We start from the raw sequence: 27500 nt of genomic DNA, 5'->3' as shown, positions 1-27500 counted from the left end.
TAGACAGGGTCTCATTCACTAATAATTACTTAAATGTGCACAGTGAAAGCTCTCACACAGAATTTCAAGAATCACAACAGAATTTTGACCACTGTTTGAGACTATTTGGAAACACAAAAGATTTTGACATATGGAAAAGTCATCAGACTTGGATATTTTAGTGTGATATGCTCAGCATCCATGCATTTTAAAAATATACTTTTATTTCTGAAATGCTGGAAACTGTTTATCACAGCACTGCTTCATTACAGGGAGAAAAAAGTCATGTAAACCTTTATTAGCCATTATTATGGCAGCAACAGGTATGCAATAAAATATAAAAATATGTATGATATACATTTATTTAAATTAGGGCTTGCATGACTAATGATTTTATTAGTAAGTGTTAACTTGTTTTCGCAAATTTCTAGTAATTTTTAGAATGACATCCATCAGTTAGAGAGATAAAATGCAAGAAATATCTGTTATTAAATAGTATATTTAAATAAGTGTTAAACATGTGAATGACATCATGAGAAATGCATTTCCACAAAAATTGCTTCTCCACCATGAATAAATCAGCATCTAAATACACAATTTTATCACTGAAGAGCCATGCGAATTTATTTTTACAGTCCTCCCCATGAGAGACAATTACCATCCCAATAGGGCTTTTGTGATGAATTTTCGAAAGTCTGTTAGCATTTTAAGCCAGGTGCATACTGTACAATTTTCAAGGATTTTAACATATAAAACAAGATAAATCTTTCACGATTCCCAAAATTTGTGTCAGATGGCAAAATCTCACAGTGTGAACGCAGCTTTACGCAAAGTCTCATTGGGCTCATATTCTACAATCTGACAAGCGGCAATTGCAGCAGGAAAAAAAAAATTGCACAGCAGGCACTAGGTTTTACTCTTGTTCTACAATGAATTGATGAATCTGGATTGTTGTAAATGAGGGGAGCAGTGACCGCAGTTAGCAATTAGCATACACAACCAAACCATCTCCATATGCCGTAAAGGCTTCCACACAAACTCTCCTTTTCAGCCATTTATCATTCTTTGCAAACTCTCGCTAAAGACGATGACATTAGCAGCGAGTGTGCCATTCTCAAAACCAGTCAGAACACAAACATCTTTTATATACAGTTGAGGTCAAAAGTTTACATACATCTTGCAGAATCTGGAAAATGTTAATTATGTTACCAAAATAAGAGGGATCATACAAAAGGCATGTTATTTTTTATTTAGTACTGACCTGAACAAAATATTTCACATAAAATATGTTTACATATAGTCCACAAGACAAAACTAATCACATATGCTTGATTCAAATACTGTGTTGTTCCCTGAATGATCCACAGTTGTGTTTTTTTTGTTTGTTTGTTTAGTTATTGTTCATGAGACCCTTGTTTGTCCAGTTAAACTGCCCGCTTTTCTACAGAAAAATATTTCAGGTACCTCAAATTCTTTGGTTTTTCAGCATTTTTGTGTATTTGAACCCTTTCCAACAATGACCGTATGGTTTTGAGATTCACCTTTTCACATTGAGGACAACTGAGGGACTCATATGCAACTATTACAAAGGTTTAAAAGCTCACTGATGCTCCAGGAGAAAACTATGCATTATTGATGCAGCCGGGGGAGTGAAAACTTTTGGAATTTGAAGACCAGTTAACTTATTTTGTCTTCTGGGAAATATGTTAGTATCTTCTGTAGCTTCTAAAGAGCAGTACTAAATGAATAAAATATGATATTTAGGCAAAATAAGAAAAATGTACACATCTTCATTCTGTTCAAAAGTTTACACCCCTGGCTCTTAATGCATTGTTTTTCCTTCTGGAGCATCAGTGAGAGCTTGAACCCTCTGTAATGCATTTGAGTCCCTCAGTTGTCCTCAGTGTGAAAAGATGGATCTCAAAATCATACAGCCATTGTTTCAAATACACAAAAATGCTGAAAAACCAAAGAATTTGTGGGACCTTGAGGATTTCAGGTAACAACACAGGATTAAGAATCAAGTGTATGTAAACTTTATTTTTTTTTTATAAATTCAGCTATTATTTTCTCTTGCGGACTATATGTAAACTTCTTTTATGTGAAATATCTTATTCAGGTCAGTACTAAATAAAAAATAACATGCATTTTGTATGATCCCTCTTATTTTGGTAAAACAGTTAACATTTTGCAGATTCTGCAAGGTGTATGTAAACTTTTGAGCTCAACTGTAAGTCTACAGTGCACATGATCACCTGCATGTTTACATACTGTTGTTTATGTGTTAGATATGGATATATATTGATTGCTGGTTGGCCTTATGCACCGTGTTGAGTTACGTCACCGAACGTTGTGGCTCCATTTAATGCTCTGACTCAAAACCACAGTCATTATGCCTCGATATTATGTGTTTATATGGTCTTGAATGTTACAGGGCGATTGTTTTCAGGCACATCATTGAAAATGTTAGTGCAAACTGGGTTACGTGTCATTCCTAGTTTGTCATTTTGAATGAGTCACTGTAAACACACACATCATCAACATACATTTCATAATCGAAATGATGCCGAAGTGCAAATACACAAAAAGCTAGAATACAAAATAAACATATTTATGAATCTAATGAATATGATTTTAATATTAAAGATGTCCGAACTGTTTTTGTTCTAAGAGCACTTGCTTGTTTGAGGTTAATCTGAAATTCAGAATCTCTTGGAAGCCTCTTCCTTAAAATACAGTGGCTAATAATTTGCATAATTGCATCAAGCAGCGCGATCACTAAATGTTTTTATCGTTTTGTAGGAATATAAAAGCGTGATGCAACAAATCTCCTTCCCCACAGAGTGCTGGCGGTTTTGGATAGATAATTAATCTAATTTTAGGTCTTTGTGTGAATGTCAGCAGAAAATGTAGCGAGGAGCTGTCAGTTTGACTTAGCATATTCGGTAAAGGTTGCATAAGCCACATGCCTATTCGCTTATCTCTCTCTCTGTCTGTCTCTCTCTTTCCCTGTAGCGGCGGATGCAGTTCCCGTTCGGAAAGATGGGGAGCAGGTGAGTAAAACTACAGCGCTTTGCATATTTAAGATTTGCTTTGCACCAAACCCCTGTCCCATGTTGTGAGCTTAAGCTCTAAGGATCACATCTAAAGACGTCCGAGATGATACTTGTGCGATGTCTGCATTTCTGTCCGAAGCGATTATACCTACCAAGCGCTGACATTTGTGCTTCATGGCACTTTAATGAAGTCTTTAGCTAACATGAAGACCCCCAGTGTGCCACACGTACTTCTTGCCACCCCGCAGACAAACCGTGATGGCATAATGTTTACTTGAAAAGCCTCTATATTAGATTCTCAGCAAGGCCACGGGAGCCAGACCCCAGAGCCCGGCTATTACCGTACAGTATTGCCGTATAACCGCTTTGTCTCCTGGGAAGACACAGCCTCATCCGTCTTCCCTATTTGCCGCCTGTGTTCACGTCCTACTCAAGGGCACCGGCTCTTGGCTTGTCGCTCTGCTCAACCACAGATGAATTTGGCTCAAAATCTACCGTTTGGATTCTGGTAGCTGTCCAAACCAAACGGCATGTTTTATATCTCAATACAGTTTTAAGAAGCTGAGCCAGGAGGTGGTGTCATCTCACTGGAGCTGGAGCCAATTGAAACACTGTCTGTGTTGTGCATGTATGCGTTTGTGTTAGCGAGCCGCACTCGAAAAGCCACTTGCTGGTTGCTAAATTAAGAATAATAAAAATAAAAGAAAGAATTTGTGTCAGAAAAGATTGCCTAGCAATGAAAATCTCTCAAGAATCAGGTGCTAGTTGCTAAGTAGCAAGGCTATTTTAGTTACCTTAGTGCTAGCTCAATTGCCCTCAGTCTTTGGTAAAACTTCCCATGAATAAATCATTTTAGGTTGAATTGGAAGGCCCTAGACGGGACTAGTTTGTTTCATAGATTTTTTTCAGATGGCACTAATTTTCTAAACAACATCTGAGATACAGTTCTCATCATCCGATGTCTGCGACTCCACATATTGATTCGGATGGGACTAACAGCTCCACGTTTGTTAAAGGAGAAGTCCACTTCCAAAACAAAACTTTACAGATAATGTACTCACCCCCTTGTTATCCAAGATGTTCGTGTCTTTCTTTCTTCAGTTGTAAAGAAATTATACTATTACATTACTAACTCCGCCCACCAATGTGTGATTGGGCTAGTCTACACTACAAAAGACAGCCACCAAACATCTGCTGCAGTGGCGTAGAGGATAAAATACGTGTTCTACTCTACTTCTATTCTTTTCAATGCGACTGACACAGGTTCAAATCCGCCTTCTGGCAAACTTTTTTCTCCCTTTTCAAATCTCATATCATATCAGAAAGGCATTGATTTTCAATAAAAATGAAGGAAATAATTAAAAAGTTTAAAATAAAGTATCGGTTAGGGTTAGGGTAGGTGTAGGGAGGGTTTATTGTCCCAATAAGGCAGCATCCATTTAATAAATTGAATTAAAACTATAATTTATACTCTTTATGTAATTACTTCATATTGTTTTAATGTACTCTAATACTGAGGTGCAGATAACTGCGTCTATTTGCAATAAGAATTATAAATAGCAGAAAATCCTGCTATTTTAACATAGTGTAAATAGAATCTATAGCAATTTAAACTTAGTGTAAATAGAATCCATTGTTATTTACACTTAGTGTAAATAGCATCTATTGCTATTTGCACAATGTAAACAGCATCTATCGTTAAGAGAAAATGGTATTTTTTTACTTATTTTCACTTAGTATAAATAGCATCCAATTGCTATTTGCACTTAGTGCAAATAGCCACTGCCTTATGTTTTACTTTAGATTTTGTTACCTTGTAAGGCTTTGTTTACAAATTAGAGAAATTAGTTTGGCTGTACTTCTCAGACAACTTCTCAGAATCGTGATAAAATCGTTAATCATGATTTTCCTGAAAAAAATCGTGATGTGATATTTTTGCCATTTCGCCCAACAGTGTTGGGGAAAGTTTCTTTTAAAAGTAATGCATTACAATTTTGCGTTACTCCCTGAAAAAGTAACTAATTACATTACTTAGATACTTTTTTATGGAAAGTAATGTGTTACGTTACTTTTGCATTACTTTTTAAATCTGGGCAGGGCTTACTTCTTTGTTTTTAATATAAAACAATTCTAATTACACCAAAAGTGAAATGAATTCACCTCAGGCTGAAAGAAAAGTACATTTATGCAGGAGATCACTCTTCAGCTATAAAAAAGCACAAATGTTAGTTTATTTAAAGTAATTTTTGCTTATTAGTATGGTTGAATTGCATCATCGAAGGTCAGCAGCAAAGACACTGGTTAATAAAATGGGATTAAATACATAAGGATATTTGTTTTATTTAACGTATTTAATTATTTCAGGTTTACGTCATATTCTGAGTTTGCATTTCACTGTTTTTATTCACCTTGAGGAATACTGAATGTGTTTTTTGTAGGTGAGATGAATTAATGCATGTTCACATTTAGTCTAGAATACAGTAACATCATGTTTACCAGTTTCCTGAAAGGAGACTTCTCAGTCAATAAATGGGGAAAAAAGTAACTGGTGTTACTTATTTAAAAAAGTTACTCAGATATTTTCTTAGAAATTCAAAAGTAATGTGTTACTTTACTAGTTACTTGAAAAAAGTAATATTATTACGTAACTCGCGTTACTTGTAATGCGATACCCCCCAACACTGTCGCCCAACCCTCTCGTAAACATGCCTGAAGATTTCGACAGGATGACTTGCAATTTTTTATTTGAACCACAATATACAGACGATGAACTAAGATAGATGGATCTTCTACATCAGAATGCCGGCTCCTGCATCAGCAGCATTACACACATGCATTTTGTTACTCTTGTGAACGCGCGGTGGAGACTGGCACGGAACAGAAGAAATCGTTAAAGTCAGTATTTTTGTTTTCTTTGCGCACAAAAAGTATTCTCATAGCTTTTTTACTACCCTTCTGGGCCTTGAACGTGGTAGTTGCATTGCTGTCTATGCAGAGTCAGAAAGCTCTCAAATTTCATCAAAAATATCTTAATTTGTGTTCCGAAGATGATCAAAGGTCTTACGGGTTTGAAATAACATGAGGGTGAGTAATTCATGACAGAATTGTAATTTTTGGGTGAACTATCCCTTTAAATCACAGCTGTCCTCTGTTAATAATTGCAACTTGAAAGTTGTTTTGAAAACAAATCCCATCTGAAACGTTTTTTACACAGCGTTCCACCTTAAAGTGTGTGGTAAAAACATTAATTACTTCATCACTGGGTGGAGACGAAAACTAATTCTATGTTTTTAATTTGCACCTAGCTGCTTTTGGCCCCCCACAGAAAAGTTGTGGGCGGCTGCCGTAATTGCAAGCCAGACTCAAAAATGTATTTTTAGGAGCCAGTTTATGTACCAGAAGTGGCCATAAAGACAGATGGTGGGAAACGTATCGATCGATCCCCCGAACTGCCCAACCGTGCCTGTAGTCTGTTCGGAGTTTCTAAGGGGCAGACATTTGCCCCACGTCAACGCCTTTCTGACACTGACCTCTATTTGACCTTTCATATTGATCTCTCTCTTAATGAACAATGAGCGGCTACTGCTGTTCGTACTGGCACCAGTGTTTGTCTCGCTGCGCTGGGTGTGGTGTAAATGCGATCGATCTCTCGCTGTGAGTATGTTTGGGTTGGCTAGGATTACTTACTCCAGTGCTACTCATCAAAGTCGCCTCCATCTCCGTTTGTTGCTGTCCTCATCTAGTGTAGAGACTTCTAAGGCACAGATACACTATAGGTGGTACCTCATTCATGAATATTTGACAGCATATTAGCGAATTATCTGCATAACACAACAAGGGTGCGTATAAAGATATATCTTGGTTTGCACAACAGATCATAACAGATGAACAGCGTCTCGCCTCTTTCCCTGCTTTCTGTTTGTCTGTTGTCCTTCCAGATCTACTGTTCTGTACTTGGCTTGATGTTTCGCCTTCTGCTGTTTCCTGCTAACTGAAATCATGCCTTTTCTTCTCTTTCACTGTATCATTCCCATCTATCCTTTAACTGTTATCTGCTTTGCTTCTAGCATGGACGTGCCGAGTTTTCCTGGGAAGGAATCAATGTAAGTGGTTTTGCCCTTCATACTCTCCGTCTCTCTTGTCTTCTGTCTCTAGTTTGTGATATTTTTGTTTTTAAATGATCATATTACTCTCTGGGGGTGTCCAGCATTTTTAATAAATGCTCAAAAAAAGTTACAAGTTTGGAGTAATTAAGACTTTATGTTTTTGACCAAGGTTGCGTTTATTTGATCAAAAATATTGTAAAACAGTACTGTTATTGAATATGATTTCTGAAGGATCATGTGTCGCTGAAACAATGGAGTCATGAGTTCTGAAAATGTAGCTTTGCCATCACAGGAATAAACTGCATGTTAAAATATATTGAATAGAAAACAATTATTTTATTAAATTTCTTTTTTCAATCCAAAAATAAAGCCTTAGTGAGCATAAGAGACTCTTTCAAGAACATTAAAACACTTAATTATTTCAAACTTTTGACTGGCAGTGTAGGATGGTGATGTTGTGAAGGTAAATGTCATGACAGTACGATGGTAAAAAAAAGTTTTACTGGAGATGTTAAAGCACTGAAAGGTTTATGTGAACATAAATCACAAACTCACCTTAAATGTCTGCCATGACTCCACAGCGTTTCGTCACTGGCAGGTGTCTCTGGGGGTTTGAGCTGTCCGCCAGCTGTCTTCGATAGGCCACGTCATGTTATCTGAGATTTGGCCCGTTTTTGTGGCTTGTAGGTGGCAGTGGATGTGAGAGATGATAACACAGTGTGGTTCACATGGAGTTAGTGACATCTGCTCTCATCCGAAAAAGAGGACAGTCAATGCAACAAAAGTTTATGATACTTTCCAGTGATGTTTTATCTTTTTTAACCATTACATTTTTTAACCATTTTTTATATTTCAGGTCTCTTTAAATTTATGAAAATGATTTTTAATCGTTTTATGTTATTGATGTTCATGTCTTTCTTTTTTCAGTTGCAAAGAAATGTAATTTTTTTGAGGAAACATTCCAGGATTTTTCTCCATAATGGACTTTAATGGTGCACAACGCGTTGAAAGTCCAAAATGCAGTTTCAATGCAGATTTAAAAGGCTCTACAAAGCAGAGGAATAAGGGTCTTATCTAGCAAAACGACTGGTAATTTTCTACAAAAAAAAAAAAAAAAAATATATATATATATATATATATAAGTATATACTTTTTAACCACAAATACTCGTCTTGCAGTAGCTCTGCGATGTACATGCACATCTTTACGCATTGTGTAACCATATTGGAAAAGTTAGTTCTTCATCTGTGTACTCTGGTTAAAAAAAAGGTAGGGTAGGGAGGAAAAACTAATTTTTTCCTCCAACTTTAAAACCTGCCGACATTGTTGTTTTACCTTTTTTTGTAAAATGGATTTGACTATCTTTGCACATTTGCTTTGTAAACACTGGGTCAGTATTTCCGTCTACGTCAAGTGTGTGTAGTTATGTAATGTGTGCGGTTGAGCTAGCGCAAGATGAGCATTTGTAGTTAAAAAGTATATAAATTTGTATTTTTCTTTGTCACCAGATAAGATGCTTATTCCTCTGCTGGGATCACATAGAGCCCTTTAAAGCTGCACTGAATCTGCAATTTGGACCTTCAACCCATTGATCCCAATTAAAGTCCACTATTTGGAGAAAAATCCTGGCATGCTTTCCTCAAAAACCTTAATTTCTTTTCGACTGAAGAAAGACATGAACATCTAGGATCACATGGGGATGGGTAAATTATTAGAAAATTGTATTCACATGAGATACTTCACACGATGGACATTTTTACAACTGTGTGTTCATTTGACAATTCAAGCGCAAAGGAAAACTGAGCTTCTGGTGTGTCGTTCAGCGTGATTGCGCCTATTCCACCTTCACTAATTGCAAGTTAATCGATAACGAACTGTGGTTGGATGGTAATTTTGTTCTTATGATGAGCTTGGCAACCTCTGATTAGGCTGGTCTCGCGTGACAGAGCATTACTACTACTCGCTCTGATCACCCAGTTGTAAAGAAATTTTGAAATACGGGACAAAACATGATCCAGGAAAAACGGGACGTTTGGTCACCCTAGACCAGAAGTAAAAAGCTAGTGTTAGGCTATGGAAACTACACCACAAAAAGTGAAAAGACAACATTTTAAGTTGTCAACCTTGGGACCATATTATTGTGAACTGAATCAAATTATATATTTAAAATCCTCAAAAGAATGATTGGGTTATGAATCAGCCGTCACTACTTTTGTAATGAAAAAGGGTGAATGTTTTCAATGATAACGACTAACAAAATTTCAGTCGGTTTGCCATGCAAAGTTATTTAATGCCTTCAGAAGATTCAGAATATTGTTGATGAACCCTGTTTATGGTTCATTTTTTGTCATTTTCAAGCTTGACAGCTCCAATCCTCATTTACCTTCATTATGAGTGACCAAATTATGACATGTAATGAGTAAATGATGACAGAATTTTCATTTTTAAAACTATCATTTTAAAGTGCTTTTAGTTTAATTTTCTACCACAACAGTAAAAAAGTTTACAGCTAGGCTAATGAAGTATATTACTTGGCAGAAGGATTGTTTACTGTCAATTATGATTAATAAATGTAATTATTCACTGAGCCTCTGTGTCCTTTATCATTGCCGTTGCCGGTGTATAATGAAAGTAATAAGCCAGATGAGACTTTGCGTTACAGTGATTTTCGTGGCTTATTGCTTTAATTGATTTTTACTCCCACTTTCCTAACTTTTGCTGCTTCTTTAATGCTGCCCCCTTCTTTCTTTCTTTCTTTCTCTGGCTAGCTGTCCATGGAGGACACCACCTCCATTTTGCCCCGTCTGAAGCGGAACTCCAACGCCTATGGGATTGGAGCTCTGGCTAAGTCCTCTCTGACAGGTGTGTCAGGTGTGTGTCTGTCCCGGTAGCTGGTAACCGACCCCATGTTGGCTCCAGAGGAGGAGATGGCGATTGGAGCCAACATGGCTGCCCCTGTGGGTCCCCCTCCCTTTCCAGTTTCACCACCTGCCTCCTCCATTAATTAGTGCATGTCAATGGCTTCTTTAGCCATTGATGAAATCCCCAGTCAGACCCAACAAGAGTTCACAAAAAACGGCTGACGTAAGTGCACTACCCATCTCCACAAGCTTGCTGCTGGGAATCGTAGTTATTCGGTGTGACACCAGCTGTGTACTGTAGTGTGTTTTGTGGTTTTGTGAGATGGCGTGCTTGTAAACTGTTGGTCAGTCGTGTGTTGTGGTGTCGTTTTTAATGGATACTGCTCATTGTCACAACAGGTTTCTGGAAACGTAGGTATCTGAGTATCTCTGGATTTCATGTCCTTCTTTTGTATTTCTCTTGTTTTTCTTAAATGCTTGAAAATGGGGTGAAGTGCTCAAGTGATACTATTAGATTGTTTTTCCCCTGGAATGAACAGAGGTGATTTGTCAATGTATTTAAAGAGAGCAGTCACTTCATCAGATGGGGTTTTTATCATTGTCAGCAGCCTCGAGAAAAATCACACAACCGTTGACTACCTTGTGTTTAAGCTCTCTTTTGCATTCATGGCCTTGCGTTTTAAACTAATGCATCTCTCTTTCGAATGAGATATTTGCATGCTAATGAGCCATTTTGTTTAAAGGAAATGTTTAGACGTTAGGCTCTAATTATTCATACATGCATAAAAGCTTTGGAATCTCATGTAATTTATTACTATCGTGAATAATGTATTTGAAAAGACGGTCAACCAATCGCATCTTTCTCACCGCTCGTACGGCGATTGATCAAACCGACAGAGTGTAGCTCATTCATAATCACTCATTCAGTTGTTATCATCCACAGAGCCTTGCAGTAGTTTACAGTAGTAAGGTGATTAAACGAAAGACACATATCCCATAATGCACTGCCTGGCTGCTTTCATTTCGCCACTTTCTGCAGCTCCATGTAGAGTCTGTTCAGGTTCTGACTTGTGTTTCTTTCTCTTTAGGGGTTACCAGATCAATGAAGGACAAAGTGACCAAGCCCACTGCCATGGCTCAGGGTCGTGTGGCCCACATGATTGAGTGGCAGAGCTGGGGTAAACCATCCGCAGGGCCGGAAGGGGGAGCGGGACGCTCCAATCTGAACCGTGAGAGGGAGAGACGGCTTGAAAACGATGCCTATAGTGACCTGAGTGATGGGGAAAAAGAGGCACGAATGGCAGCGGGTGAGATGATTGACTGAAGACGTTGAGATGTTTGGAAAATGTATATGGTAAAGTCACCAGACAGAAATGTTTTTCCCATTTTCACATTTATTTGCAGTACAGAACGGAAACATAATATTTTAAAGGGATAGGTCACCCAAAATAAAAATTCTGACATTAATTACTCACCCTCATGTCATTCCAAACCTGTAAGAACAAATTAAGATATTTTTAAATACCTGCGATGAAATCCGAGAGCTTTACTAAACTTACTTTTCCTTACTAGCTTTCTGGGCCTTGAACATGTCAGTTGTGTTGCTGTCTATGCAAGGTCAGAAAGCTCTTAGATTCCATCAAAAATATCTTAATTTGTGTTCTGAAGATGAACGGAGGTCTTACGGGTTTGGAACGACATGAGGGCGAGTAATTTATGACAGAATTTTCATTTTTGGGTGAACTATCCCTTTAAGTTGAAACCGTTCATGCCTGTGATTTACAAAGTTAGAAGAAGTCTCTTATGTTCACCAAACCTGCATTTATTTGATCCAAAGTACAGCAAAAACAGTCAAATTTTGAAATATTATAAAAATATATTTTAAAATGTAATTTATTCCTGTGATTTCAAAGCTGAATTTTTAGCAACATTACTCCAGTCACATGATCCTTCAGAAATCATTCTAATATTCTGATTTGCCACTTAAAAACATGTATTATTATTATTATGATGTTGAAAACAGCTAAGTAGTGTTTTTTTCAGGCTTCTTTGATGAATAATAATAATAATAAATGTTTCTTTAACAGCAAATCAGCATATTAGAATGATTTCTGAATGATCATGTGACACTGAAGACTGCAGTAATGATGCTGAAAGTTAGGGCTTGGTGAGCAGACGAGACTTCTTTAGAAAACATTAAAAATCTTACTGTTAAAAACTTTTGACTGGTCGTGTATGTGTTATATACATTCATATAAATTAGGGCTTGTATGACTAATGATTTTACTAGTCAACCAAATACCTGTGTTAACCTGTTTCTGCTAATTTTTAAAATGACATCCATCATTTAGAGATTAAAAAATGCAAGAAATATCTATTATTAAATAGGATATTTAAAAAAAATGTTTCATTTGACTGACAACATGAGAAGTGTACTTCCACAAAAATGGCTTCTTCACCATGAATAAATCAGCATCTAAATACACAGTTTTATCACTGAAGAGACATGTTTTTGCCATACTTTGGATTAAAAAAAAATGCATGCTTGGTGAGCAGAAGAGACATTAAAAAAAAAAACATTAAAAATCTTACTGTTCAAAAACTTTTGACTGGTAGTGTATGCTATAATATATTCTCTTAAAAAGTCACAATACCTCATGCAACTTTTGCTTCTCTGGTGAATTTATCTTATTTTAAGAATGTTTACTTTAAAATAGTTATTTAATATTTTATTTCCAATTTTGCAATCTGTAAGATTTTTTTCCCTAATGTCTAAGGAAGTTTTATGCTTGCCAAGGTTGTATTTATGCAATCAAAAATACAGTAAATTAGAAATTTTATAAAAAAAAAAAAAAAAAAAATAAATAACTATTTAAAATAATTTATTTCTGTGATGGCAAAGTAATTTCACAGGATCAGAAATTATACTAATATGCTGAAATGCTGCTCAAGAAACATTTCTTATTATTATCAATGTTGATGTGCTACTTAATTTTGTGGACAGTACACTGTAATAATTTTTTTGATAAATAGAAAGATCAAAAGAGCAGAATTTGTTTGTAATAGAAAATCTTTCATAACATTTATTAAATGTCTATACTGTCAAATTTTAATCAATTTAATGCATCCTATCTAAACAAAACTATGATTTTTTTAATAACAATATTGATAGTAATAATAAAAAATGTACTGACCCCAGATTTTTAAATGGTAATTTATATATGCCAAAATAAGAATTGCGAAATGTTTAACCACTAACTAAGAATATGTAAATATATTCTGCTATCCAGTATATTTTATCTTTGAAATATCAAAATAGTTATCCTACTTTTTGCAGGGGTTATGCAGCAGTTTGCCATTTCTGAAGCCACACTCTTAGCCTGGAACTCTTTGGATGGAGAGAGTCTCTGTGCTGACTCCAACCAGGGCAGCGTGGCTCACCTCAGTGAGGTTAACCAGGAGAGCATCACCAGCAGAGGTAAGGGTCACCAACAACCACCTCCCCCAAAGCAGAATGAAGACACTGTTTGCAGAGATTTTAAAAAGGCAATATAATTTCTCTTGTTACATCTAAGTTTTGTTTGACTTCAGATGAAAAGAACAATCTTTTGTTAATCCACAGCTCAGATAGTACAAGCACACACGTCTTAGCACATCCTTGCATGAATATTACACTCACAGCTCAAAAGCTTTTGAATATTCAGACGTTCTTGCAGTAAGAACTGTTTGGATCTTTTGACAGGAGTCTCATAACCACACCTCTGTGCTTCTCTAATGTGCACGCTTGGATATTTCTGCGGATTTGATTTATATTGTTTACCTAGACTTGACTGATGTTCCTTCCAGTCCATTTGACAGGTCTAGAGCGCATTGCCACCACTTTATTTAGTGTGTGGAAATGTGTCAGAGATGCCACAGTGACAGCTGCAGGCCCAAAGGCGATGGGGGAGAATCGCAGAACAGCGGTTTTCCTGAGGTTCAGCTATCAGAGATTATACAAGCCCTGGGTTGAAGCCAGGTTGCAGCGTAACACCAAACAAAAAGCATCTCCTTGGCCTGATTATGTCAAAATAATGAGGATTTTCGGTGGCGGAAAAATTGTAACGATGAAAAACCATGATTATAAATCTTTTTAAAGCGATAATCCACCCAAATGGAAAAATCTGTCATGTACTCACCCTCACGTCGTTTCACACCTGTATGACTTTCTTTTAAGAAACACCAAAGATGATATTTTGAATAATGGTGGAAACCCGAAGAGTTTTGGCTCCCATTGACATTGTATTTTCTTTGCACACAAAAGGATTCTAGTAGGTTCATATCATTACGGTTGAACCACAGTCACATTGACTATTTTATCAATGTCCTTACTAGCTTTCTGAGCCTTGAACGTGTCAGTTGTGTTGCTGTCCATGCAGGGTCAGAAAGCTCTTAGATTTCATCAAAAATATCTTAATTTGTGTTCTGAAGATGAACAAAGGTCTTACGCTTTGGTTCCATCTGCATTTGAATTACGCACTTCACCTTCTTCGTTTCCACGTCTCTGTCCTTCAGACCAACCGTTGCATCATTCCTCTGCAGAAGTGTGGCCTCACACCTACGTCTCCCAAGGCCTTTACTGTCTCTCCTCCTCTGATGCGTGGGAGCCAATCAGCAACGAGCCCTCGGGCGTGGCTTCTCCAGCTGCCGGCTCTTATATCATGGCGGGCGGGGCTTCGGGTGAGGGTTATGATGGCTCCACCCACTATTTGACACAGCAGCAGCTGACGTTGCAGCAGCAGAACCACCTACAGCAGCTCCAGCAGTATCAGCAGTACCATCAGCAGCAGCTCCTGCAGTACCAACAGGTCAGAAAACACACAGTTTGACATGCTGCCGTGTTTACATGCTCAGAGGAACACTACGGAGTTGTGTTTAGCTCTACTACTTGACCTCTTTTAGCCAGGTGTCATCTACAGGGTGGCACTGTAGGTGGTCTTGCTGTATTTAGAACAGCACTGAATATGAGTGAAAGCTGTGATGGAGTTCAGGTGTTACGTCTCTATGGGTAGTCTATTCAGTGTCTGATTAGAAATTCTTTACAGTCATTTTGAAATGGATATAATTATATGTAAATAATAATGTGTAATATGCAATAAGCAATGTTTCTTGAGCAACAAATTTGCATATGGAATGATTTCTGAAGGACCATGTGACACTGAAAAAAGGAGTAATGATGCTGAAAATTCAGTTTTGAATCACAGAAATAAATTACATTTTAAGATATATTCATATAGAAAACAGTTATTTTACACTGAAATAATGTTTCACAATATTACTGTTTTTTTCTGATTTTTTTTTTTGCAATACATGCAGCCTTGATGAGCATAAGAAACGTCTTGAAAAACATTGCAAATCTTACTGATCCCAAACTTTTGAACGGTAGTGTATATAGCAATCAGTTTAAAATGCACGATATTATCATGCCAATAAAGAACAACATCACGAGTTTATGCACTTTGTTATAATCAGTTAAGCTATCTACATTCTACACCGTATGATTAATAAATCTCTTATACTTACATCGCACGTACATCTGCAGTTTGTTGTTTATTAGAGAATTCGCGCTCACTGAACAACAAAACTCGATGTTTCACCGATGTTTCACCAATGACTCATCTGAACGCCTCTGATTGGACATCGCTTTCATAAACGCAACAGAATCGTGTGTGATTGGTTGTAAGGCGCAACACTCTAAAAACACATAAAAATAAATATGATGGAACAAATAAGCCCTGATATTAATTGGATAATAATACTATAATGCAAATGCTAATGCTAATACTAATACTAAGAGCCTTAATATTGTAAAAGGCATCAGCCACAGGCAATATCTCTGACTATCCTTGATGCACGATATCCTCTATGGACACAACGCTAAAAAAATAATTACATCGACTGCAATGCTTCGTAGGACTGTAGATCATTCCCTCATTATAAATGTTCAGTATCCACCTATCCATCTTATTTTTCAATGCGGAAGTAAACTGTTTTTTGGTAATGTGTGACAATTCCGGTTCATAAGCCGCTGTAGGGAAATAAATAATGAGAAAAATAACAAAGTGCAGTAAACGGTAAAACTGTTTGCACTACACCCTTGTGTTCATGATTGAGAAATTAAAAAATAAATCCAAATTAAAAATAAGGTGCGCACATACCCAAACCCAAAACAGGGCCCAGGTGCAGGACAAAAAATTTAAAAATAGCAAAAAAACGACATGACATTATGCTTGTGTTTTTTGCATAATTAAGATAACACATTAAAAAATAATATGGTAAGACACACCAGTTTGCAATATCAAGCAGCAAAACGAGCTGTTTTGTACAGCTGTAGCTGGAGGCGGATGAAACCAGAAGCCAGACACATTAAATTTACAAATGGCCGCGTCCGCTCTTACGGGAAAAAAAAGGTGGATACCGGATTTTTAAATACTTATTTTTTTTCCATCATACCTAAAAACATTCCTGATTCTTTCTCTTATGTTTTCTCTTGAAGTCTTTGGAACATCGACTGCACAGCGCCTCCCACTCCTTACAAGCCACGCCCAACAGCACTATTCACAGTTTGGGCCCGCCCACTCACCCGAGACTGGCTGACCTGTGGGCGGCGGCTCAGGTGGAGCCCCATCAGGTGGAGATGATAGGACACATGGGCGTGACTATGGCCGAAATGGGAATGGCGGAAGTGTATGGTGAGGAACCCGTCTTGGAGACCGAATGCATCCCGGAGCAGCAAGAGGAGGAGGAAATCAAGGTGGGATATTTTACACTACCAGTCAAAATTTTTTAATGATTTCTGAAGGATCATGTGATTAGTGTAATGATGCTAAAAATTCAGCTTTGATCACAGGAATAAATTACATTTCAAAATACATTCAAATGGAAAACAGTTGTTTTAAATAGTAAAAATATTTCAAAATTTTACTGTTTTGATGTACTTTGGATCAAATAAATGCAGGCTAGATGTGCAGAAAAGACTTTTTTAAAAAACTTTTGGCTGGTAGTGTATGTCAACATCCTTTACCACCAGTTATCCAAGAATGAAAGTTGGTTGAAAATGTAATAACCCTTAGATCATCAAATATATATGATCCTGGACCATTGAATAAATAAGCTTTCCATTGATGTATGGTTTGTTAGGATAGGACAATATTTGGCCGAGATACAGTTATTTGAAAAATCCGAAATCTGAGGGTGCAAAAAAAATCTAAATATATAAATAAAAATCGCCTATCAAGTTATCCAAATGAAGTTCTAAGCAATGCATATTACTAATCAAAAAATTAAGTTTTTATATATTTATGGTAGAAAATTTACAAAATATCTTTATGGAACATGATCTTAACTTAATATCCTAATGATTTTTGGTATAAAAGAAAAATCAATAATTTTGACCCATATGATGTATGGGTCATGTATGGGACCCATATGAGGTGTTGGCTATTGCTACAAATATACCTGTGCTACTTACGCCTGGTTTTGTGGTCCAGGGACACATACAGATATTGTTTTTTCATCAGAACAGATTTGGGGAATTTTAGCATTACATTACTTGCTCACCAATGAATCTTTTGAATGGGTGCTGTCAGAATGAGTGCCTAAACAGCTGATAAAAACATCACAATAATCAATGAATATCTAATAATGCGAAAAGCTGTGTTTTTTTTGTTTTTTTTTTAACTTGAAACAATTGCTAATATATGAATCCTCTATATGTAATATTGCTTTCTCCAGTAAAAAAAACTCTTATATTCTGAATCAGGAGCGAAATATGCACAGATCAAGCACTGTTGGTGGATTTTGATGTGAAAAGAGAACAGAGAATAGACTTTTTCATTAGATAAAGCATTATTATGCCTTACGGACTGATATATAGGCCAAAAAACTGGATTATTGTGATGTTTTTATCAGCTGTTTGGACTCTCATTCTCATGGCACCCATTCACTGCAGAGGATTTATTGGTGAGCAAGTGATGTAATGGCACATGTCTTCAAATCTGTTCTTCAAATCGTGGATGGCCTGAGGTTTTGTTAATATTTCAGCAAACTGGGTGAACTATTCCCTTCATTTCTTTCTCAAGGAGGATGACATAACACTCACCCTCGAACCCGAACAGACATCCGTAACTCCCGCCCTGACCCCTCCGCCTCAGAGAGAAGACTCCACCCCTCCTGGGGGCATGAGCCCAGGGCAAGCACCAGCAGCAGAGCCAGTGGCTGAGCACATGACCTACGAGGTCACATCCTGCGTCGTCCAATCGCTGGAGGAGAAGGAAGAAGAGGTAGAGGATGGGGCCGTTGTCGCTGTGGCCACCAATTGATGCGTCAAACCGAGGAACAAAAACAAAAACGAAACTGTCTGTGAAATAATCAACCAGTTAAGCTATTGTATACGCCCTTTTACCCCAGATGTGTACTCATACGGACTGTCACATCAGGAACTGATTTATTCGTTATTAAGGACACGCTCTCGGAGCACCGGGCGCATATAGAGACTAAACATGGGGATGATGCATTATATGTGCTGCTGCTGCTGTTTTATGGCGGGAGCACTGGAGTCCAAGGCCGCTTGCGAATGAAAACGAAGAGTGCAATACTGAGAAATCAATACAACCAAAAGAAAGTGCATGCGACTTTTTTTTTTTTTTTTTTTTTTTTTTGAGTATTTAAGTGACTGAATTAACAGTATCCACATAGTAATAATATATATTGATTTTTGTAATAAAACAAAAAGCCAATGAAACAAATATGTATTTGTATGTATATATATTAACATGTATGTACTGTATGTATGTTAGTATGAATGTATGAATGTATGTGTCTTTAAAGGTATATTCTGAAACAAGTTACGAATTTGCCGTTTGCGTGAAGTGTCCCCTATGTACCTCCAACACACTCGAACACACACTTACACAAACACTGACGCACACACACTTGAAAATGTTTTTGCTCTTAATATATCCAAGCACAATACTGCCCAAATGGAAACAGTGCTGCCCTTTTCAACATCCTAACTGTATTGTTACTAAGACTTATGCACTACTATGGACATAAACGAATGTATTGCCTATCTTCTTAGCGACAGCCCGGTTCTGTCCTCAAGTTTTGTTTTTTTAAAAAATTTTCTCATCTGTGTCTGTGTTTATCTGTTCGGTACTGCCTGGCTGAGCTGCTCAATATTGATTTGCACTGAACAACAAAAGGAAAACTGAAGAGTCATCATTGTCATTCCGGGACGTTCCATTATTATTCTCATGCAAAATGAGGAGTACTGAGTCTGAGACTATGGGAAACCAAATTGGGAATCCTGAAGACCACTAATGGATCTATTCATTTACATTTTTGATGAACTAACATATAGGAGCCATTTATGTCATGCATATTTTCCTTGTTGTTTACGTTCTAGCTTTCCTTGTAGCTGACATAATGCAAAGAGATAAACTCTCATTACCTCAGTGAAATCATGTGGTAATGGGGTAGTTGACATGTTCGGTCACAGTATGTTTTTGTCACGACAGACCGTATGACTGTGGAAAGAAGTGAAAAGAAGGTGCTTTTCTGGTTAATGCTTGCAGGCTTTCCACTAATTATTTAATAAGCTGTAATTTAAATACCCGCTGCAGAAAGAAGTGCCCTCGACTACTAGCGTGCACATCAATACGTTCCAAAAGAAAAAAAAAAAAACATTTTGGATGTGGCAACATTAACACACTAATTTAGATTTAGAAGGCGTTTGGTTTCGCAATGATTTGTATTCTTTGATGATTCTGAGAGTTTTGATTAACGCCGTTATGCAATGCTGAGGCAACATTTATTTTTCTATACTAACGAGGCCTGCGAGTTGTCATTCTTTGTGATATTTTCGAACATCTAGGACTAGTGTCTGCCAAAAGAGAGTCATTTTCACAGACCTAATGGAATGAAATTCGAGAGCAGGCGAAATGAGAAAGATTGAAGTGGATGATCTCTTGTGTTTAGCGAACAAAATTACATTCTTTGGAAAGGACACTCTCAGCATCTTCAATGTCGGAGCTCTTTGCGAGATTGTCCAAAAGACGGCAATGCTAATAGCTGACAGCAATGATGTCACAAGGTCATAATTCTCTGTGAAATACGAAGCATTTAGTGCAGGCTGGCAAAGAAATGCAGAGATCAGCAATGGAGTTCTGACACAAAATAAAGCTAGGTAGCGATCTTGCAGTTTCTTCAACTTCATTCGGTGTCATCCTGTAAGCTCATTCAAATCATGTGCATTTTAATGTGCTGTAAATAAAATCCTTATTGTGAAGGTCTGTCTCATTTGTTAACAGCTATAGAGAGTTATAAAAGATCAGTAAATTGTATAGATACACTACCAGTCAAAAGTTTTAGAACTGAGTAAGATTTTAAATGTTTTTTTTGTTTTTTTTAACGAAGTCTCTTCTGCTCACCAAGCCTGCATTTGTTTGATCCAAAGTACAGCAAAAACAGTCAAATTTTGAAGTATTTTTGATTTGCTGCTCAAAAAACCCTGTTATAGCTTCGCAAATGGTAAATTTCAACATGTTTCTGATAAGTCCAGAGTCCAGAGAATTGCATTGCAGTGTTTTTTTTCCAGACTGAGCAAAAAATCTAGGACTAGTTTGCAAAAGTCAATTTTTCACATCTTCTCAATCATTTAAAAAATGGTTTGATTGACAGCAGTGGTTCTAGAGGCAAAGTTGTTTCGGAATGACGAGGTCTATTATACGATAAGAATAACACGTGTATGTGCGGAAAACCGTGCAATATACAATCATCTATGCCCTCAAAAAATGCAAAACCACCCCCCCCACACCAGTGGCCGATTTCTTTCAAATTTCTCACAGACCTTTGGGGCCGTAAGCCAAACATGAGCACCAAATTTCGTTCCAATTGGCCTCTGTTAACCTTGTCTAATAGGTGCTCAAACTTCATGTTCAAACTTCATTGGTGGCCATATTTTTTTGAGATATGCAAATGTCCCCATAGAATAATGAACAGGAACATATTGAGTTTAGTCTATCATCTAATGCACATTATGCCACGTTTTGCAGAGGATAACACTATATACATATACATTATATTAATAATCTGTATATCGAATTTGATCTTTTAATAGCACTAGTATCTTAATACATTAAGCCATATTAAGTGTTAATGGTTTTCTACGGGAGGAAAATGCTTAACGAGAGACATTGCCCATTGCATTCCTAATCTGCTGGCCACGGATTTGTCTCGTCTTTATCTCCTACAGATGACTTGCAGGACCCTGTACAATATGCTATTAAATTAGTTTTAATTGTTTAACCACCACAGCATCTTGTCTGCATTGGCAACATGCACGGTTTGTGTGGATCGCAAGTGACGTCGCAGGTAGCAGAGAGGATGCAAGCGGCGATTGCGAGTGACATTGTAATTTAGTTTCTTTTTTCTTGTCTTCACCATCTGGCTACTGTTGTAAAATGTTGAGCTATTCAATTTAAAAATAATAAATAAATAAAATAAAATACAAATGAAAAAAGACAGCAAGTGACATCACTTCCGGAAGTGCAGCTGTCTGAGAGTGCAAGTCCGAAAATGCAAGTGCATGTCTGCAGCCAGACCCTATTGGAAAATTTAGCTTTGATCACAGGAATAAATCACAATTTTAAATATATTCAAATGGAAAACAGTTATTTCAAATAGTAAAAATATTTCAAAATTTTACTGTTTTTGCTATACATTGGATCAAATAAATGCAGTCTCGGTGAGCAGAAGAGACTTCTTTGAAAACATTAAAAATCTACTGTTCAAAAACTTTTGATTGGTAGTGTATATTCAGATACTTTCTCACTTAATCACTTCTCACTGAATAACAAAATCAAAACATTTATTATTCCACATCGTTGACTAATCTAAAAAGTATGTGGCGTAAAAGTTTTTTAATATCAGTGTTTATTGAACCGTTATTAATTCCTGAAAGATATGAGACAAAAACAGCATTAACTACTTTATAAATCAAACATTTTCTGCCGACATCTCATCACGCCAAGAAGGAAAGAGATGAATTAATAAATAAATTAATAAATATGACAAAAACAAACACACAAACAAAAAAAGGAGGCAAATAAAGACTGAACAGATATAAAATCACATTAAATTAACCGTAACATGTAAAAGAAGACAGCAGATCACATGAACCAACACTGATTGTTCATAAACAGCAAGTCCTTGGTTTTAAAGACATGAGAGACACCTGAGAGAGAGTTTTCAGAAAAAAAGATGGATAGATGATAGCAGGACATGAAGGGTTTCATTAAGAGAGGACAGTGTGCACTCCGTGAATTTTAAATCGGTGAAAAATTTATAACTGGAAAAGGGCATGAGGAAAATATGTTCTAGATGAAAAGAAAGTTCAGATTCTGAAAAGGTCCACAATGTGCCACCTGCTGGCTGTGTTTTGTTTTTAAGTTATTTTAACTACTTCACAATGCAGTGCAAATATTCTTCGTTACAAATTAATTTTTGTGACTTAAAAGGGTTTATAAGAAATGATCCAGGTGTATGAAGACTTCAAGTGCTTTTATGAGGTCTGAAATAATATCTGCCGCATGTAAACCTGGTTCAACGTTATCAGCAAGATTTGTCACTAATGAAAATATTCATTTTGGTGTTCGTATAAAATAATCTTTCACATAATCAGTTAATGTTTAAAAATTCCCCATCCATTTTTTTTTACAATCCCACTAATAAACAAGATATATTTGAAGAGTCATTATTGGGGAGAAAAATGAGCACCTATTTGACCATAATCTCAATAACTAGTTTCATGATACATGATACATATTTCTACTGGGGCAGTTTATATATATATATATATATATATATATATTCACAGAATTTTTAAGAGGAAAAGGAAAAAAGAGGAAGAGGAGGAGCAAGCGGTAGTGGAAGAGAATACATTTATTTACAGAAACTTTTAGAAGAAAGATAAATAAATGGGAAGTGTGAGTAGAAAATGAGGGGAAAAAAAGAAGAAAGAGGAAAAGAAAATATAGAGAAAATTCTAGAGGAAGAAGAAGAAGAGGAAGAAGTAAAGAACTTTTTCTCTTTTTATTTTTCTTCTTCCTCTAAAAAAATTCTATCAATTTTCTTTTACTCTTAAGTGGAAAAAAATAAGAGGAAGAAAAAAAGGAAAATAAAATTATGTACAGGGTAAAAAGGAGGAAGAGAATAAGTAAGAGAACAGGGGAAAGAAAGAAGGAGAACAAACCTCTGAAACGAGCACATGAATAAAAAACACAAAATTGTTATATAAAAATAAAAGTGAACAAAAGTACACTGATCACACCTCAAATAAACGAAAAACAAACTTTACTTGTTCTAAAGGGGCTCCTCGTCCTCGTTTTCTTCACCTTCCTTGTTCTCCTGGACGGGCTGCAGGGTGGAGAGAGGGATGGGGGGTGGAGGAGAGGAGGGCGGTAGACTTGGGCTACTATCTGGACTTCCTGTTTCACTGTCACTACTTCCTGTCCCGCTGCCGCTAGTGCTTCCCGTCGTCGTGCTACTGCTGTTCCCCACGATCACCTCTCGTTTCACGCCCTCGATCCACACCTCCATCTCCTCCTTCTCTTCCTTCACTGGGGCCGGGGGGCTGGGGGAATGGACGTGAGGGACCACAGGTGCAGACAGAGGTGAGGAGGGAGCTGTGGTAGAGCTGGGCGAGGACGGAGGGGAAGAGGCCTGGGGACGCTTCGAAGCTTTACGAATGGTGTCACGGAAACTGGCTAAAGGGGGGCGCAAGCGCACGCCACTGCGCGTGGAGCCCTCAATGGCTTTTTGGAGCTGATGCAGAAGAAGAATTAAGGGTTAGATGATTTGGAACAGAAGAATTAACTAGCAATGACAACAGATGGATGGATGACTGGATGAGCTACCTCTTTGAGTGCCACGACTCCCACTAGTTTTCCAGTATTCGTTACATAGGCATGACTGAGGCCCAGTAGAGAGAACAGGGTATGAGTCTGGAAAAAACATGTTTTTATTGACCTTTAAAACATGAAATCATCAAGATATCACCATGTTTAAAGGGCAACCATGGGTATTAAGACTTGTATGGCTCAGTATAACAAATTATGTCTCTTACTGAAATACGTAGTAGAAAACCCATGAAAGATACACGTTATTTTAAAAAATCAACATAGTTTTATTCATGTTTTGAACAATGGGGGTGCCATATTTTCAATGGTGTGAAATGGTTGCACTCTGTAAGATACTGGCGCTACCTGTTGCTATTTTTAACACAACTCAGAAAATGAAATACTGATATGATGACGTGGTTGTAGTCCCAGGGCAACAAGAAAAGTGATGTAAGTCTTCACAGCTTTCCTAGCGATAATAAGAGGAGAAAAGATGCCTGTGGACGAATAAAACTTCCCAAAAACCTGCATCTTTGTTCTCTTCACTTTAACCCTGATGTCTTTGAGGCTTTTAGTAGACCACAGCTACTGAAAGAGGCAGAGACAAGAAACGCTAGATGCCATCCTGGCAGGATATAAACATGCCAATGCTTGTCATGGTGCCTCAGCCACTGAAGGAGTTTCTCAGTGTGGATTTCACTTGATATCCAGGGCGTTTAGACTCCTTGTGGGGAGAAATTGATGGTACAGCATTTGGTTTAAGCCTGTATGCTTATATTCATCGCCACCTGTAAGCTCTTTCAGTAGCTGTGGCATAGGCGGAACATGTGTAAGGCTGGGGAAGGCTTAGCAAAAAATGCTACTAAACTGGACAAAAAAAATGCCCCTGCACAAACAAATTAAATCTATTACGTATGTTGCTAACAAAGTGAAAATGAATAGAACATGTCAGTCGCAGGATTAAATTAGTAGTTCTTTTTAGGCATTTTTACAGTGTTGCTTATAACCAATCACACACGATTCTGTTGCACTTGGGAATGCAATGGCCAATCAGAGGCGTTCAGATGAGTCATCACTGAAACTGATCCGTTTTGTTAAGTGCACGCAACTCTTGAATTCTCATAAATATCATAAATAAAGCACAGATGTACTTACAATGTAAGATATTTATTTAACAGTTTAAACTCACAATAAATCAAAGTCAGTAATATCTTCTATATGCTTTCTGTATAGAATTTATTTGCTGTTTGAATAACCGTGGAAGTAAAACATAATAATTATCCATTTCTAACGATTTTATTAAATTGTAATCACGTTAAATACAAATTCAGTCCCATTAAAAATATTTTATTAGCCTACATGACACCCATGTCTGAACAAGTTTATGATGTTTGTAGTTGATAGATTTGGCTGCTTTTAGCCTCACCCCGGATTTGATTCACCCTGTGCCTATGAGCTGTGGTCATTGTATCAGTATTTTTTTTGCCCCCCGAGTTGTGTTGTGGTAAAAATTGCAACAGGTAGCACCAGTAGCTCACAGAATGCAACCATTTCACATCATCGAAATAAAGGTGCCCCCCATAGTTCAAAATATATATATAAAACGATGTGGATTTTTTAAACAATGTAAATCTTTCATAGGTTTTCTACTACAAACACTGCCCTCCAAAAGTTTGGAAACACCCCTGGCAAAGTGTGGTTTTGGACGATATCAGCATAAATCCTTATCATTTTTTGGTGCAAATACATTAAAGTAACTTGACATTATCATTGAAGACCAGCAATAATAATTTTCATTTTGATTACATAATAATGGCAATATATACATGTCAGAGTCAGACATGTCCCTTTGCCAGCTGTGATGCCTGGTTACTGGTTTAAACTTGGCCCAGGTTTTTCAAAGATTTTTGGGTCAGCACACCTTAATAACTTTAACAATTGATTGCCTATTAAGTTTACAACACAATGAATTTAGGCCCAGATTATGCAGAGCTGTAATAGCTGCTAATGGTGGATATTTTGATGAATCGAAAATTTTAATTTTTTTTCTATGTATAAACTGTTTATGTAATAAAATATGTTTTCGTAGTTTGTGTTGTCCCTTATCAGTGCAAAATTATCACAAATTAAAAAGGATTCATGCCAATATTGTCCAAATTCCCACTTTTTTAGGGCGTTTCCAAACTTTTGGAGGGCAGTGTATTTTAGTAAGAGACATAATCTAATATTTTATAAAATAAAAATACTTATCAAATCTGTGTGCCATGTGACTATTAACAGACATCAGTGAACTGTGAACATGCAAAAGTGTTGTTGAATTATTGAAATATTAACTTAAAATCTCAATATTTTATGTTAAAGGGGTTTAGCTGATAAAAAAGTTTGTGAATCACTGATTTACACTAATAAATAGGAATGCATTATTAAAATGGCTGATACAATAAGCCCATAAATATTTTGAAATAATTAAATAATTATAAAAATTAAATTTAATGTTATTTAATATATTACAAATTAAAATCTACACTATTTTGTTAAAATAAATGAAAATACTAAAACTGAAAATAATTTAGGAATACACAATGTAAAGCATGAAAAATAGATGTTCATTTTGAGATGTGCTAGATTACATCTAACAGCGTAATTCATCCAATCCAATATTAGCTGATACATTTTAAAAATGGAATAAGGTACCGATAGGTCCAAGTCAATCTGACATAATGACATCACCACATGGCACAGCTGATTGGTTCTCTCCTGTATTGGTTGCCAATGAGCTTGCTGCTCAACATTCAAATATTTGACTAGTGCTTGCTGCATCATGCATGCCGCAAAGCAATTTGCAGCATGCTTCAGAACACCTTCTCCAACTCCACCTGTATAGATCTGCTACGAGGTGATTCATGTATGCTATATGGGGGTTATTTCATGTATGTTATATGTGCAGCAGTATTTCCTACATGCTCACAGCAGCATGTTGTGAATGTACTGGCAGTAGTAAGTCTCAGTACTTGCTCTGCTGCAGCAGCAGCAGCATAGCAGAACTATTCCGCCAAGACCAAATACATTAAATCTAAAACTGCTTTACAGCTTAAATTGAATTTGTTTCATAACATTAACACTCACATTCATAGCATTATTTTTCTTCTTATTACTGTGAAGCTGCTTCGGCACAGCATGCATTGAATAAAGCACTATATAAATAAATATGACCTGATTTGACATGGCATGTCTCTCACCTTATGTAGTGATGTTCTCTCCACCAGCTGGAAGGGGGAGGGATCTATTCTGATCTGATCGATATCCAGAGGTTTGTCCATCTCTGTCTCCTCCCAGGCTTTAATCTATGTGACCCAATCAAAACCACGTAAGGCTTCGACTCTACTATTCCTTATTTTATTTTAGCATCTCTTCTGTCTATAGTACTAAAGCAATTTCCATGCTGCTTTAATGTCTAACTGGAAGCTGATTTTTTTATAGTATTGGTAATACCTGTTCTGGTGTCATTGTGTCGGTTAAAGGTGGAGGATAAGGCTCCTAGGGTGGAAAAAGTGGCAAGAT

The 27500-nt window shown here is 36.8% G+C and overlaps 2 protein-coding genes and 1 long non-coding RNA gene across 7 annotated transcripts in view; 1 reads left to right on the top strand and 2 right to left on the bottom strand.

Annotated features, from left to right (window-relative positions):
* fam131ba (family with sequence similarity 131 member Ba) overlaps window positions 1-20329 on the top strand; it is a 32415-nt gene extending 12086 nt beyond the window's left edge. The window contains exons 2-9 of one of the 4 annotated variants that reach the window (XM_051136764.1): window positions 2995-3032; window positions 7103-7138; window positions 9910-10003; window positions 11091-11309; window positions 13340-13480; window positions 14557-14849; window positions 16538-16795; window positions 18123-20329. In XM_051136764.1, coding sequence (XP_050992721.1) covers window positions 2995-3032; window positions 7103-7138; window positions 9910-10003; window positions 11091-11309; window positions 13340-13480; window positions 14557-14849; window positions 16538-16795; window positions 18123-18362 — 1319 coding nt within the window. In that variant the 3' untranslated portion in view covers window positions 18363-20329. The other 3 variants (XM_051136765.1, XM_051136763.1, XM_051136767.1) reach the window with 3 other exon arrangements.
* Window positions 14757-18234, bottom strand: LOC127181816 (uncharacterized). The gene is made up of 3 exons (XR_007829819.1): window positions 18143-18234; window positions 15565-15735; window positions 14757-14834 (listed from the first exon to the last, which is right to left on the bottom strand). It is a non-coding gene; the product is annotated as an uncharacterized LOC127181816 (long non-coding RNA).
* A 1451-nt stretch (window positions 20330-21780) lies between the features above and the next one.
* clcn1a (chloride channel, voltage-sensitive 1a) overlaps window positions 21781-27500 on the bottom strand; it is a 33826-nt gene continuing 28106 nt past the window's right edge. For both annotated transcript variants that reach the window (XM_051136761.1, XM_051136762.1), the window contains 4 exons: window positions 27432-27476; window positions 27179-27283; window positions 23958-24044; window positions 21781-23865 (listed from right to left, as the gene is read on the bottom strand). In XM_051136761.1, coding sequence (XP_050992718.1) covers window positions 23404-23865; window positions 23958-24044; window positions 27179-27283; window positions 27432-27476 — 699 coding nt within the window. In that variant the 3' untranslated portion in view covers window positions 21781-23403. The remainder of the gene's footprint in view (window positions 23866-23957; window positions 24045-27178; window positions 27284-27431; window positions 27477-27500) is intronic.

Source organism: Labeo rohita, chromosome 19 (genome assembly GCF_022985175.1).
Source record: "Labeo rohita strain BAU-BD-2019 chromosome 19, IGBB_LRoh.1.0, whole genome shotgun sequence".
In the NCBI taxonomy this organism is placed as follows: domain Eukaryota; kingdom Metazoa; phylum Chordata; class Actinopteri; order Cypriniformes; family Cyprinidae; genus Labeo; species Labeo rohita.
The sequence above is the reverse complement of the archived record's forward strand: the minus strand, read 5'-3'. Positions and strand labels throughout refer to the sequence as shown.